General features: G+C 33.3%; 2 protein-coding genes and 1 pseudogene across 3 annotated transcripts; 2 read left to right on the top strand and 1 right to left on the bottom strand.

Annotated features, from left to right (window-relative positions):
- The first annotated feature begins 2,020 nt into the window (after positions 1 to 2,020).
- On the top strand, positions 2,021 to 4,144 carry LOC107420047 (acyl-lipid (9-3)-desaturase). 2 transcript variants are annotated; one of them, XM_025075186.3, is made up of 2 exons: positions 2,021 to 3,781; positions 3,962 to 4,144. In XM_025075186.3, exon 1 carries the CDS (start codon positions 2,369 to 2,371, stop codon positions 3,713 to 3,715), a length of 1,347 nt encoding a protein of 448 aa, XP_024930954.3. In that variant the 5' UTR covers positions 2,021 to 2,368; the 3' UTR covers positions 3,716 to 3,781; positions 3,962 to 4,144. The 2 variants fall into 2 exon arrangements, with proteins under 2 accessions (XP_024930954.3, XP_015884389.3); XM_016028903.4 differs by having other exon boundaries at positions 2,022 to 3,781; positions 3,949 to 4,144.
- A 3,414-nt stretch (positions 4,145 to 7,558) lies between these two features.
- On the top strand, positions 7,559 to 9,851 carry LOC107420167 (LOB domain-containing protein 7). The gene is made up of 2 exons (XM_016029063.4): positions 7,559 to 8,502; positions 8,780 to 9,851. The coding sequence occupies exons 1-2, from the start codon at positions 7,802 to 7,804 to the stop codon at positions 8,829 to 8,831; spliced, it is 753 nt and encodes a 250-aa protein (XP_015884549.1). The 5' UTR covers positions 7,559 to 7,801; the 3' UTR covers positions 8,832 to 9,851.
- A 143-nt stretch (positions 9,852 to 9,994) lies between these two features.
- On the bottom strand, positions 9,995 to 12,448 carry LOC107420168 (probable leucine-rich repeat receptor-like protein kinase At1g68400; annotated as a pseudogene).
- Between the last annotated feature and the right edge of the window lie 1,670 nt (positions 12,449 to 14,118).

Below are 14,118 nucleotides of genomic sequence, written 5' to 3'. Positions count from 1 at the left end.
AAGTTTAAATGCAGGAGATAATAGAATAATTCTTCCAAAAAAATAAAAATAAAATAAATGTTTTTATGGATGCTGTCGAACATTGCTTAAAAAGTGAAGTAGAGCACAACATGTTACGAACAAAAATTGGATGGTCCCAAACCTTATGGTACCTAGACAAACAAAACATGATTAACACATAGTTCCCAACATAATATAATTAACATTCACCGTGCTACTTGGCATCTGACTTCTTATTCCTTATTAATTAAGTTAATGAAATTGTTAACTCTTTAATTTCCTCTCCTTTAGGATCTATCTAGGAAATTACAAGGAAACTGCGGAAGCTAGCAAGATATTTTGCGGTAGGGCAATGCTCAATGCCATACAGGCTATAGCATATCCATGTACCATGTGGTATATTCCAAAATTTTCAAAATCTATATTTTTATTCATTTTCTTTGCGGTTTGCACCCTCTTCAATGATTGCACCTAACTACTGGGTCCTTTCAATTTTGAAAAAAGAAAAAGAAAAAAGAATGATGGTTTATTTATTTTATATTCTTAAAAACTTGTTAGCAGAAGAGTACTGATTAGTTGCCAATTCTTTATTCGTATTAATGTAACATTAGTTTGAGACACGAAAACCCAGCTGTCATTTATCCGCCAGTTTCATATATCTAACATTCCACTATTCCTTTTGGTTAACTACCATTCAAAAGGTTCCATTTTTCTTCTTTTCTATAAACACAATATTGGTTCATAATTTAATCATTTATAATGAGTCGAGGGCTACAAGACTTCAATTATTAGTTCCTCACTTCACCAGCAAAAAATTTTAAAATCGAGAGAATTAACCAAAAGGAAAAGGAAAGATTGATGAATCGTAAGTTTTGATTTTTGGAACTATTATTTTTATTTACAATTGGTCATCATAATTTTCAGAACGTGGTCTCTTTACTGTGAAAGTTAGTAGAATGTGCCATAAAACACATGGTAAAGCTCCGAGTGTACTTTTAATTCTTAATTTAATTTGTAAAACTTTACAATAAAACTAAATGCTTTATATTTCTTCCAACACCGCTCTAGCTGCACATGGCTGATAAAGATCAGCTATGCGTACGCCCGGGAAAGCGCACATAACTTCTATTTTTTATTTGGCTCTTTTTTATTTTTGATTTTTTAGGTTGGCTATGTTTTTGTTTTCGCAGATTCGTCGTCAACGTTATCGTTATGCCTACCAAATCCCTTTTCGTCCACTTCTATTTGTGAAACTAAATATTCAAAGCTTGTTGAATAATTATTGCTAAGTAAAAAGGTCTTTGTCGACTATTAATTTAGTAGGATATTTCCTAGTTTTGTTTTGCTTTATATACATATATATGGTATTTGTCATCATGTATGTTCACATTATTGAAAAGAAACGGCTTCTTTAACACTATATATATTAATATATATATATATATATATATATAGGAATAATACCGAGAAGAGGCTATTAACAAAGGAGCAAAAGCTCTGCCCTTCCACCCACATAGGCAGAAGGCAATAATAAAAGCTCAAACAAAAGGCTAGAAGGAAAAAATAAAAATTGTTGAATATATAAAACGGAAGGTGGGAAGACTATTGAATAAATCAGAAAAAAACAATGGCTTTGAGGCTCTAAGACAAATCCCACTTTAGCTTTCTATCTTTATTGTTGTTCTCCAGTCTCTCTGCTCTGGGCCTCATATTCGTCCATCATGTACATATACCAAGCAAAAATATAAGAATAGTAGAGAAGATAAAGAGATAAACAATTGTGAGGCTTTTCTTCAACGCGTGAAACTTTTTATTACCTTTCCAACTGTATAGAATCATGTTTCTATTTTACGTTTCGAAAGAAACAACCTTCTGAATTAAAAGAATAAAGGAAAATAAAAATAATTATAATTATAATATATTATTTAAATGATGTATTTATATATATATATATATATATTTATTTATTATTAGAGGCTTTTTCAGTTTCACTTTTAACTTTCATCGCTAAAGTTTGGCACACTGAAAGACAGCGACAGGGGTGAGAGTGGCTCACAAGCGTTTCAAAGTGATTCTATGGCGCTTCTCTAATCTCGTCTACTTGCCTAGCTGTAGTAGTAGCCCCACCCCCCTCCTCAACACATCTCTCACCTCCTTTGTATCATAATCTCGCTACCAAAAGTCTCTCTCATGATATAATATTTCTGCAAAAGAAAAAAAAAAAAAAAAAAGTGTTCTCTTCTTTTGGACCCAGAAAAGAAGAGTGAGAAATTCCAAGTGTAGGTAGCAAACGTTGAAAGAAAGTGAAAGGCTTTTTCCTTTTTCTTTCTGATCAGTCTCTGGTGTTGGTCAGCTTTTCAAAATTTCGATGGCAGAGTCGACGAGGTATATTTCCGAGGAGGAGCTAGCAAAGCACAACAAAAATGGAGATCTGTGGATCTCTATACAGGGTAAGATTTACGATGTCTCAAAATGGACTCAAAATCACCCCGGAGGCGAGCTTCCCTTGTTCAGTCTTGCCGGACAAGATGTTACAGACGCGTTTATTGCCTACCATCCAGGCACTGCATGGCAATATCTCGACCAGTTCTTCACTGGGTACTATCTAAATGGCTACTCTGTCTCTGAGGCATCCAGAGATTATAGGAAACTCCTTAATGAGTTCTCGAAACTGGGTTTGTTTGAAAAGAAAGGACATGGCATTTTGTTTTCTTTCTGTTTCATCGCAATGTTGCTCACCTTGATTGTTTATGGTGTCCTCTGTTCCGACAGCACTTGGGTTCATCTAGGCTGTGGTGCTCTTTTGGGGTTTGTTTGGATACAAACTGGGTGGATTGGGCATGACTCTGGTCACTACCATATCATGACAAACCGAGGATCCAATCGCTTAGCTCAGATCATTTCTGGGAATTGTCTTGCTGGAATCAGCATTAACTGGTGGAAGAGGAACCACAACGCTCATCACATTGCCTGTAACAGCCTCGATTTCGACCCAGATCTTCAGCACATACCTTTATTTGCGGTATCTTCGAAATTTTTCAGTTCTCTAACATCCTGTTTCTATGAGAGGAAACTGAATTTCAATTCTGTTGCTAGATTCTTGGTTAGTTACCAGCACTGGACATTTTACCCTGTTATGGGTATTGCTAGGTTTAACCTTTATGCACAGTCATTTCTCTACTTACTAGCTAATACCAAAAAGGTACCCAATAAAGGTCAGGAAATTTTGGGGCTTGCTGTGTATTGGATTTGGTTTCCTCTGCTTGTTTTTTGCTTACCCAGCTGGGGAGAAAGATTAATGTTTGTGGTTGTGAGCTTTAATGTGACTGGAATTCAACATGTTCAATTCTGTCTGAACCATTTCTCTACCAATGTTTACGTCGGACCGCCTAGTGGTAACGATTGGTTTGAGAAACAGACCAAAGGGACACTCAACATAACATGTCCATCTTGGATGGACTGGTTTCATGGAGGTTTACAGTTTCAGATTGAGCACCATTTGTTTCCCAGATTGCCAAGATGTCAACTGAGAAAAGTCTCTCCCTTTGTGAAAGAACTATGCAAGAAACACAATCTGCCTTATACAAGTGTGTCGTTTTGGAAGGCCAATGAAATGACACTGGGAACGCTTCGCACTGCAGCATTGCAGGCTCGTGATCTTGCAAAGCCAGTTCCGAAGAATTTAGTTTGGGAAGCTGTTCATACTCATGGATGAGGGATGTAGGAAGAAGAAGCAATTCTGGGTGTAATAAAATGTTTGATTTTGATTGATATTTTGAAGGTGATGATACTGATCCTTTGATTTTTCAATTGAAAGAAGCATAATCACCTAATACAATTGCTTGGCCTTTGAGGCTGCTTCAACTTCTTTATATTTATTTATTTACATTTTTTTTTTTTTTTTTGGTTGGTAATATGTTAAAGAACATTGATAGTGAAAATTTGCAGGCTGATCATGTAGATCTTTCTTCCTTTTGTTTGTGATCAAAACCACAGCTAGAGACTATGAGAGATGTAAGTAATTATTGTGCTTCCATTTTTTATTTTTCTCTTTGAATTGGGTTTTGAATGAAAGCTCCCGTCTTTTGTGTGTGTTTTGTTGTTCTGTTTTTATATTTATTTTATTGTGTTGGGGATTTCCTCATTGTTGTTGTTCGGTGATGTGTCCTTCTCTGATTCGTTCAGTTTTGAATTATCACCATCGTCTATCCTAAAAGCATGTATTTTTCCATTTTAACTTTGAATTATCACAAAGACGAAAGTCAATGGTTCATCTGATTCCTTGTCTATGCTAAAACACAGTGCCAATCATCGATTTCCATAAATCAATGTAAAAGTTTATTGTCGTTTCATGAAATCTGTGACGCCTTGTTATGGCATCGATGGTCATCACATGGAAACCGCAAGAGTCCTTTAACTTTTACTCAAGTCTAAAAAAATCTAACAAAATAAAAATCATTGTATATATTAATTAGGAACTTTATCGATTCGTATTAACAATAACTAGCATTAATCCGATACATACGGTATATTTAAAAATTTTATTGTTATTAAATATATTTAAATTTTTTTTAATGTATATTATAAAAATTTATTAAAAACTATAAATTTAACCTTTACATTCAATATTATATAATCATAAAATTCAAATTTAAAAATATTTACCAATATAATATTTTCCATATATGAAATTTTCTTATCTAATTTTTTATTTATTTATGGAATTTAATTCAAATTTAAATATATTTAAATAATATTTTTCATCTATAGAATTTAAATTCAAATTCTTAACATATATTTATATATATATATGAGCACATACTAACCATTTTTTGGAAAACATTAAAAAAAATGCATTATTCAACATAATTTTATTGATAAGAAAATCAATCTCATTATTAGTTACCATAATAATGAAATTCCATTTATTACATATTTATATGTGAACATGTACTAGTTTATTAAATTATTATGTGAATTTATTATATACATTTTTTTTACCTTATCTTTTAAAATTTAAAAAAGAAACCACATAAAAAGATCAATTTTATTATTAATTTATTTATGGTTATATATATTTTAAAGATATCAAATAAAAATACCAATTTTATAATTGAAATCTATATATTAGAATATTGAAATTCCATTTATTACATATACATATATGAATATGTAGTAGTATATAGAATTTTTATGTGAAATATATTTAATAAAAAGAACATCTTTTATTATATAATAAAATAAGAAAATCAATTTCATTATCAATTACTGTTATAAAATTGTATTATTTTGCAATAAAACAAATATAAAAACTAATCAAAATATTTAATATTTAGATTATAATTTTTTTTAATATTTTCTTATAAATATATTAAATTTATGTACTCAAATTTGAATATATATAATATTCTTTATCATTGCTTTTGTATTTCTATATTTTTATTATTTACTGATAATATGGTATGAATATATATATATATACAATATTATTTGCTATATATCTGTTATCATAATCTTAAGATTATCTTTTAAAAATAAATTTAAATATATATATATATATATACATAAATAATTTTAAGCATTTATTTCCTTTGTTGACATAAATATATATAAACACATTTTAAATATTTTTTGAAAAATATTTTAAAAATGCATTATTTATCTTAAATTTCTTGATAAGGCAATCAATATCATTATTAATTACTATATTTTAATCTAACTATTTATAATGTAATTCAATTTATTAATATACATATACGAATATGTATTAGTATATGGGAATTTTAGATAAAATATATTTAGTAATAAGAAAATCATTCATTATATACATGTTTTTTATCTTATTTTTTAATTTTTTTTAAAAAGAAAACAAATAAATAGATCAATCTCATTATTAATTTATTTCTGTTTACATATATTTTAAAGATATCAAATAAATATATAAATCTTATAATTGAAATTCCATTTATTATATATATATATATATATGTATGTATATGTATATATACACTACAATAATGAGGAGAACGTTTTGATGAATTATCATTGACAAAATGAAATATAAATGATGGCTGACCATATATATGCATATGTTATCATAATTTTAATATTATCTTTCAATGCAACTTTAAAAAAAATGTATAAATAAATATATATATATATATATATATATGTATATATATATTTATATGTAAGTCCTTTTAAGCATTTGTTTCATTTATTGATATATATATATATATATATATATCTATATATGAGTACATCTTAAACATTTTTTGAAAAATATTAAAAAAAATGCATTATTCATTATAAATTTGTTAATAAAAAGATTAATCTTATTATTTTATAATGAAATTCCATTTATTACATATCCATATATGAATATGTATTAGTTTGTGAAACTATTATGTAAAATATTTTAATAATAAGAAAATATTTTATTACATACATGTTTAATAAAAGTAACTATTAAAAGTACCTTTTGTAATTAAAAAAAATCAATAAAAGTAACTATTATGTATTTTGGAGAAATCTATACATCAATAAATTTATATGGCAAACAATGTTTACAGATCAAATAATCATGGAAATAGATAATTTCGTTAGTAAATTAATATTTATCCCCAAGTAAAATAATTAAAATTTAAATAGTTTTAAAGTTAATTAAATAGGTAAACATTTATCTTATTAGTAGTTAATTTTTTTATTTTATTTTTATATTTTTTAAAAGATATTATTAAAATATATATTAGGTCACAATTAGACCATAATTCCATTATAATATGTATATATATATATATATATATTAGGCCATATATTTGTATAATTTCGTTATAATATATATGTATAATAATTAGGGCATAAATATATATTTGGTAAATAAGATAAAATTAACTATTTAATTTTTTTTCAATTATTTCAAAATTATTATCATATATAACTTTATCAATTGTTTGATAATTATGGATATTTATATCAAAAATTAATTATATATATATTTAGTTATATTCATAAAAAAATGATAATAAATAATAAATAAAATAAAAATAAAAATAAAAATGATGTTTTTGGACTGAATTTAAAAAAATAATATGCTAACACGTGGCGCATACATTTCTTCTTTTATATATTATATATGAATCTTCTGTTTTTTTTTTTTTTTTTTTTTTGGTTTCCCTCATATATGTATAAATAATAATCTTGTGATGTATAATAAATGGATTCTTCGACTCGAATTTCAAACGTTGACTATGCACGTTAGACCTCATGTCTTATACAACTCTATTCAACTTCAAATGAAAACTTTAGGTATAAATAAAAATAATATGACAAAAATATATTTACAAAATAAGTGAAAATACAATCTTTACAACAAATATTTTGTGAACATAGACGATAACAAGGTATGTATAATTCCTATCTTGTTTACATGGGAATGTTATTTACTTTTAACTAATTAATATTATCTACCTGTTTTTTCTTTTTACTGGAAAATTATCCAATTAAACAAATTTTCTTCATAATCAAAAATAAAAAATAAAAAAATAAACGCGCAATGGTGAAACACGTCCCTTAATATTCGGCCACAGTACGTACCCAAATACAATTTAATGTCAGTTGAAAGATCCACACGCACTCTCTAACAGTTTTAAACTCTCACTGCAATTCTTCATTTCCTCCTAACTTTTCTGTTCATTTCCCCCATTTTCTCTCTCGATAACCAAAATCGGGAGAAATTTGTGCCGTAAATTTTTCTCCCACAAAAGAAAAATAAAATAAGCAACAAAAAAAGAAAAAAAAAATGAGGAATACAGCAAATAGTAAGAACCGTAAGTTGGAAACCGTTTGCGCCGCTTGTCGATACCAACGCAAAAGATGTCCTCCCGATTGTCCTCTTGCCCCATATTTCCCATCCAATCGCGAAAATGACTTTCACAATGCACGCAAACTGTTTGGTATAAACAATATGTTGAAGCTCATCAAAAATCTCGACCCTCCAAACAAACACATTGCAATGAAATCCATCATCTTCCAAGCCAACAAGCGCGCTCTTGACCCTGTTGGTGGCTGTCACCGTATTATACTCGACTTGGAGCTCCTCATCCAGGCTTACACTTCCGAGCTTCAACACGTACTTCACAAACTTGACCTCTGCCGCAAGAAAGCTCTATCGGGTCCTTTTCCAATGCCGCCTTCTTGTGGTTATCCTCTTCAGCCGCCTGTTGGGACTCATCATCAAGCTCTGCCTTATAATAATAATAACCTTCAACAGCAGCATACTGACACTTGTCTGCCTTTTGGTTTTCTACAACCAGTTGAAGAGGAACATGGTCTTCAGGAAAATTACTATTTTGGGGTTGATGTTGTTTTAAATGATGGTGAAGCTGTGAGTGTTGTTGATTGGAAGGTAAAGGAAGAAAAACAAACTGACTTTAACCTTGACCCAGTTGGGGAAAACAATCAAACACATAGGTTACACTCCACGGGGACTATTCAAAGCAGGTTTGTTTCTATACGTTTCTCAATTAAGCATGATTTCAAAGTTTGTTAGACAATTTTTGATCTAGTTAGTAGCATTTCAAAAACAGTTTTGTATCCTTGGACAAATTGAGGTTGCATAAATACCAAATTTGAGAAGCCTTAGATGAATTTCAACGGCTTTTTGAAGAAGGTATCATTGTTGTATTGTTTTTGTCTTCATGTATGACTTTGGATTGAACTCTCTTCTTCATGTCTTAATTTATCACTAGGTAATCAAAATTCTGTACTTATTTTTCAGTGACAAAGCTGTATCAGAAGAAGATGTCAATGCAACCTTGCAAAAGCCATAGATAGAGAGCAAGAGAATATACAAAGATCATTAGCAAATAGCAAGAGAATGTGAGCTGCAGATCAATGCATATGTTAGACTTATTGAAAGTTTCTCTCATTTTGTTCTTGTGTGTTGTTTGGTTTCCATATCACCTGACTTTGTCTTTCTTATGTAATATCAAACAGTATGTAACAAAAAAAGAAAAAGAAAAGAAAAAAGTAAATATGAACTGAAAAGGGAAAAGAAAAGATTAGTTTAAAAGTTAGATGAGGAAACTAATTTCTGTGACATTGTAGAACTGTACAGAGTGGATTCAATATTTGCTCGGATATCCAACTACATTTTATTTTATTTTTTTGTATTTAGGGGATGTTTTTTTTTTTTTTTCCTAATTTGCTTGCACATAGTAAGTGGACAAGCTGTGAAATATGTTTTGCATTCACTGTTTAACCCTTTGATTATTTGTTTTGCCCGGTCTGATTTCCGTTATTTCTGTTACAAGTTCATCTGTGTTCCCTTGGATTTCCCATGATTAAATTCATGGTCATTTGGTTTTTCAAAATTGGATATTATGAATAGCCTATAAGTTGAAAATTGGATTTTAATTAGCTTATTGTATCTGCAATGCTACTAAATGTCTAAATTTGTTAAATTATAGTCAGGAGTAGAAGTATCTGTTTGGACTAGACAGGTAGACACATGCAAATCGCAATCATAAATTTCATAGACCTGGAATCAGCATTAACGTTGACAGGCCACATCCAGGAAAAAACAGACCTGTAAACCTCTTTGCCACAAAGGCTATGGAGTCTGGACCCCAGTTCCAGCCCATAAGGCATAGACACCACCTTGCGAAGGAAAATGTACATACCCTGGTCCAAGTACATGTCAAAGGAGACAAATTATGTGAGATTGTGGCCTTCGTTTCTCGTATTAACTGGTTATCAGCTCTTCTTCATCTGTTTCGACTTCACATGTATAAATTAGCCATTTCTAAAGCCAATAAAGAACGAGCTGTCTAACCGTTAGACCTATCGGCTCGGCATGAAGGCTAAGTTGGTAAACTGACCGTACTTAATGCCAATGGGGAGGCATTACCGTGGGCATTGGCCACCCTCAACTGGGTCTAAACAGCCTCCAAAATTAATAACAATGGACACAATTTTGGGACCAATAGGAAGAGATAATTACTCTGAAAAAGACTATAATTATTAATTTTGGTGCTGCCAAAAAGGACACAAACTCATATCGAATATACGACAAATGCAAAATTATCTTTCTCAAACATGTACTTTTTATGTAACAAGCCAGGCCATAACGATCAACTGCTAATGAACTTTGGAGTGCTCTCAGAAAGAGGAGAAGAACCATCAGGGGATGAAAGATCTTCAAGAATAGAGTTTCTTCCCTTAGTCCTTACATCTTCGATCATCCTATGCACCATGCTCATCGTTGGACGATGCTTGGGCAATGGAGACAAACAAAGCAAAGCCACTTGCAAAAGAGCCACCATTTCCTCCTCCATATCTTTATACCTCAACAGCTCAAAGTCCAACACCTCCCACGTCCACTCTTCTCGGCCCACGCTCTGGAACCATTTCACCAGACTCGTTTCTCCATCCACCTCGGTCACCATTTTCCCAGTCAACATCTCCAACAAGACCACTCCAAAGCTATAAACGTCGCACTTCTGCGTAAACTTCCTCAGACTGCTACCGCTGTTATTCAGCAACAACTCCGGGGCCGTGTAGGCATTGGTTGACGAAAACGAAAGGCGCAACAGTTGGTGCAAGCCGACATCGGCAATGCAGGCATTGCCAAAGTTGTCAACAATGATGCTTGAGGAAGTAAGGTGTCCATGGTAGACCCTGAATTTGTGGTGATCATGAAGGAAAGCAACACCTTTTGCAGCACCTGAAGCTAGTTTTAACCTTGTGGTCCAGTCCAATGGAATTCTTCCGGGTCCCCTATTGCCTAAAATGTGGTCATAATTGAAATACTCTCAGTACATATATGACTTAAAATTTGTGCATAAAATATAAAAAAAGAGGCAGGATCATTAAGATAAAGTGGCAAACCATGCAAATGTTGATGCAGGCTTCCGTTGGGTAGAAAATCGTAGACCAAAAGGAGCTCACTGGGAGAACGGTGGTATGCTCTGAGGCTCACGATGTTAGTGTGGCGCAAACCACCAATGTCTCCCAACCGTCCATCAATATCTCTTTTTCTTCCCATATCTCGTACCCTTTTTACCACCATGGCATCTCCATCGTCCACCATCACCTTGTAAGTTGTCCCCACAATTCCCTTTCCCAACATCTCAGCAGAAGCTTTGAGCAGATCATCCACCTTCGCAAATCCATTGCATCCTTCGAATATAACCATCCCTCCTCCGCTTTCGCTGGGCCCACGACGAGTCCATTTACTGTGGGTCCCGGCAACTTCCCCACCCTTCAACTTCAACTCTTGGGACCCACACTGCTTCCTGGCGTAATCGCGCCTTCCGGGAATCGTCTTCTTCTTCTCATGGGTCCCAACGCCGCGTTTCTTCGTGACCAACAGCAGCACGTGAGTGTCACGATTGTGGTTAGCAAGACCGCCGCCACATCGAGAGCTATGATGGTGATCACCGCTCTATTGCCAAGTCGTCTTCTCCGATTTTTGTGGTCAAAACTTCCAGCTGGCATTGACTCGTTGCGGAGTGTTAGATTGGAGCAATCGTATGGCAAAGGTTTGCCGCAGAGGTACCTGTTTCCTGAAAACGACGTTGCAGGGAACTGAGACAGCCAGTCCGGTATGTTGCCGGAGAGATTGTTGCTGGAAATGTTGAAGTCCGAAATTGTATGAGAGTACGAATCGACCGTTTCGAGTTCCCCGGCGAACGAATTCGACTCCAGGCGGAGAGTTATCAAATGAGACAGCCGAGTCAACTGGGTCAGAGGAATCTTGCCGGAGAAGTCATTGTGGGAGAGTTCGAGCCTCCGAAGGCGACGGAGACGGGATATTCCGGCGGGAAACATACCGGAGAAGCAGTTGTGCGAGAAATAGAGGTATTTGAGGTAGGGCCATGAGGAAAGGTCGAGAGAGTCGGAGGAGGAGGAGGAGAGGTGATTGTGCTTGAGGCTGAGGAGTCTGAGGTGGGTGAGGTAGGTCAGTGGTCGAATAGACCCGGAAAGGTTTAGGTTCTCCAGAACAAGACGAGTGACTCGGCGGGAGCCAGGGTCGCATACGACGCCGAGCCATGGGTGGGAACAGGGGTCGGGGGAGTTGAGCCAGGAAGAGAGAGAGTTGGCGGGGTCCGAGGAGGCTCTGAAAGCAAGCAAAGCAGGGATATCAGGATTAGAGTGAGAGACAGAGAGAAAGAGAAGGTAAATGAAAGCCGCCGATAGAGGAATTTGGTAGGTAAGCATTTTTCATTAGAGAACTAGAGATATCAAATCGGTGAAGAAAACAGTGGAGGATGGAGGGAAAGAAGAAGATGAAGAGAATAAACAGAGATATTGCAGAAAAAGTGGTCCTAATACGAAGTAGCCGTTGAGAAAGTGATAAAGAGGTGGACACGTTAATACCATTGAAGGGCAGCGATTGGTGACAAGTAAGCCTGCAGTTTTGGGAACTGTGAGTTTTGTGGCATATAGCAACAACCAAACTCAAACATAGGAATTGCTGATTTCAGTGAAATCGTTTATTCTCAAATTTATTTAATTTCTGGAAGCGATGAGAATCAATCCACTTCAGGAACAATTATAACGATTCTATTCCCCCAAAAAAATAAAAATAAAAATAAAAAAATTAATCGTTTATTCTCAAATTTATTTAATTTCTGGAAGCGATGAGAATCAATCCACTTCAGGAACAATTATAACGATTCTATTCCCCAAAAAAATAAATAAATAAATAAATAAAATTAATCGTTTATTCTCAAATTTATTTAATTTCTGGAAGCGATGAGAATCAATCCACTTCAGGAACAATTATAACGATTCTATTCCCCAAAAAATAAAAATAAAAATAAAATTAATCGTTTATTCTCAAATTTATTTAATTTCTGGAAGCGATGAGAATCAATCCACTTCAGGAACAATTATAACGATTCTATTCCCCAAAAAAACAAAATAAAAAAATAAAAAAATAAAATTTAATGTATTAAACACAGGAAATATAGCGCGCGGAGTTTTAGTATTGTTCATCAATTGTTTGTGCTGCATTCACTCCCTATGGGCTGCGGTGGCTGTGGCCCTGTGGGAGCCTAGTTTATAGTGACCACACAAGTCTTTTCTAGAAATCTAGGTTACAGCTTTCTAGATGAGCCCAAAATTCTACCTGTTATATAAACGTACTTCTTCTTTGACCGACATGAAACTAAAGAGTAAATTTGCTGTTGACAAAGGCTTATATTGTAACAAATATTTATCAATAAAATATATTTATTTTGGTGCGGCTGTTTTTACCTTCTGTAAGATTTTAGCTTAAAAGAGAAGGAAAGTTTGTGTTATGGGATGAAATTGGATCTTCCGAGTGCCCAACAGTGGAACAAAAGAAACGCTTGTTGTTCACACTCAACCAGCAGCCTTGTTATCAGGGGCCGGCTAATTACCTGAATAGCTCCAAGTAAGGTCTCTCTTTTATTTGTTATAACGGTTAGGTTATGGACTTTTTTTAATTATATATTATTATTGATTTATAACTGTTAGGCATAAAAGTATGTGATTATATTGTTGTTTTCCTTTCTTTTAAAAAAAAAAAATGAATTAGCTTTATTAGTTAAACCTTTTTTAATTACAACATCATCACAGTGTCTCAAGGAGATTAATAATATATAATTAAACATTTTTGTTTTTCGTATATCATATATGTCATACAATAAATCATAACCCATATAGATATATATAATGAATCAAGAAAAATCATGGGTTGGGAGTTTTCAAGGTATGGGCCCAGTTAGGCCAAAATTTGGTCACTTTAACCTGTTGAGGGACCGATAATGGAAAGTCGGTGAATCTTCTTTGTGTTAAAATCCCGAGGAGCAAATGACCAGCTGATGAATAATGAGCGAGGCCATTACAAGATTTGGTGTATTTATAGGATAGTAGGTCCTTCTTTTCATTGGATCATCACGTCGCTCATGTCTCTAACCCAAAAGTCTTACGAATCCCATTACAAGATTAGTCCTTTTTTTTTTTTTGGGTTTTTTTGGGGGGTGCTTGAACTTGATTGTAAAGGCCTAATGGGAAACGGGTCCACCGTAAGCCGAGGCAGATGCGCCACATACACGCGGACACACTCTCGGCTAGTCAGCGTAAAAG

The sequence above is a fragment of the Ziziphus jujuba genome, chromosome 5 (genome assembly GCF_031755915.1).
Source record: "Ziziphus jujuba cultivar Dongzao chromosome 5, ASM3175591v1".
Taxonomy (NCBI): domain Eukaryota; kingdom Viridiplantae; phylum Streptophyta; class Magnoliopsida; order Rosales; family Rhamnaceae; genus Ziziphus; species Ziziphus jujuba.
Note: the sequence above shows the minus strand (reverse complement) of the source record. Positions and strands in the feature narration are given on the sequence as shown.

Bases quoted from the DNA above. Each gene is read 5' to 3' on its own strand.
- LOC107420167 (XM_016029063.4), top strand. From the start codon at position 7,802: ATGAGGAATACAGCAAATAGTAAGAACCGTAAGTTGGAAACCGTTTGC. The intron at 8,503-8,779 runs GTTTGTTTCTAT...CTTATTTTTCAG, and splicing joins ACGGGGACTATTCAAAGCAG to TGACAAAGCTGTATCAGAAG.
- LOC107420047 (XM_025075186.3), top strand. From the start codon at position 2,369: ATGGCAGAGTCGACGAGGTATATTTCCGAGGAGGAGCTAGCAAAGCAC.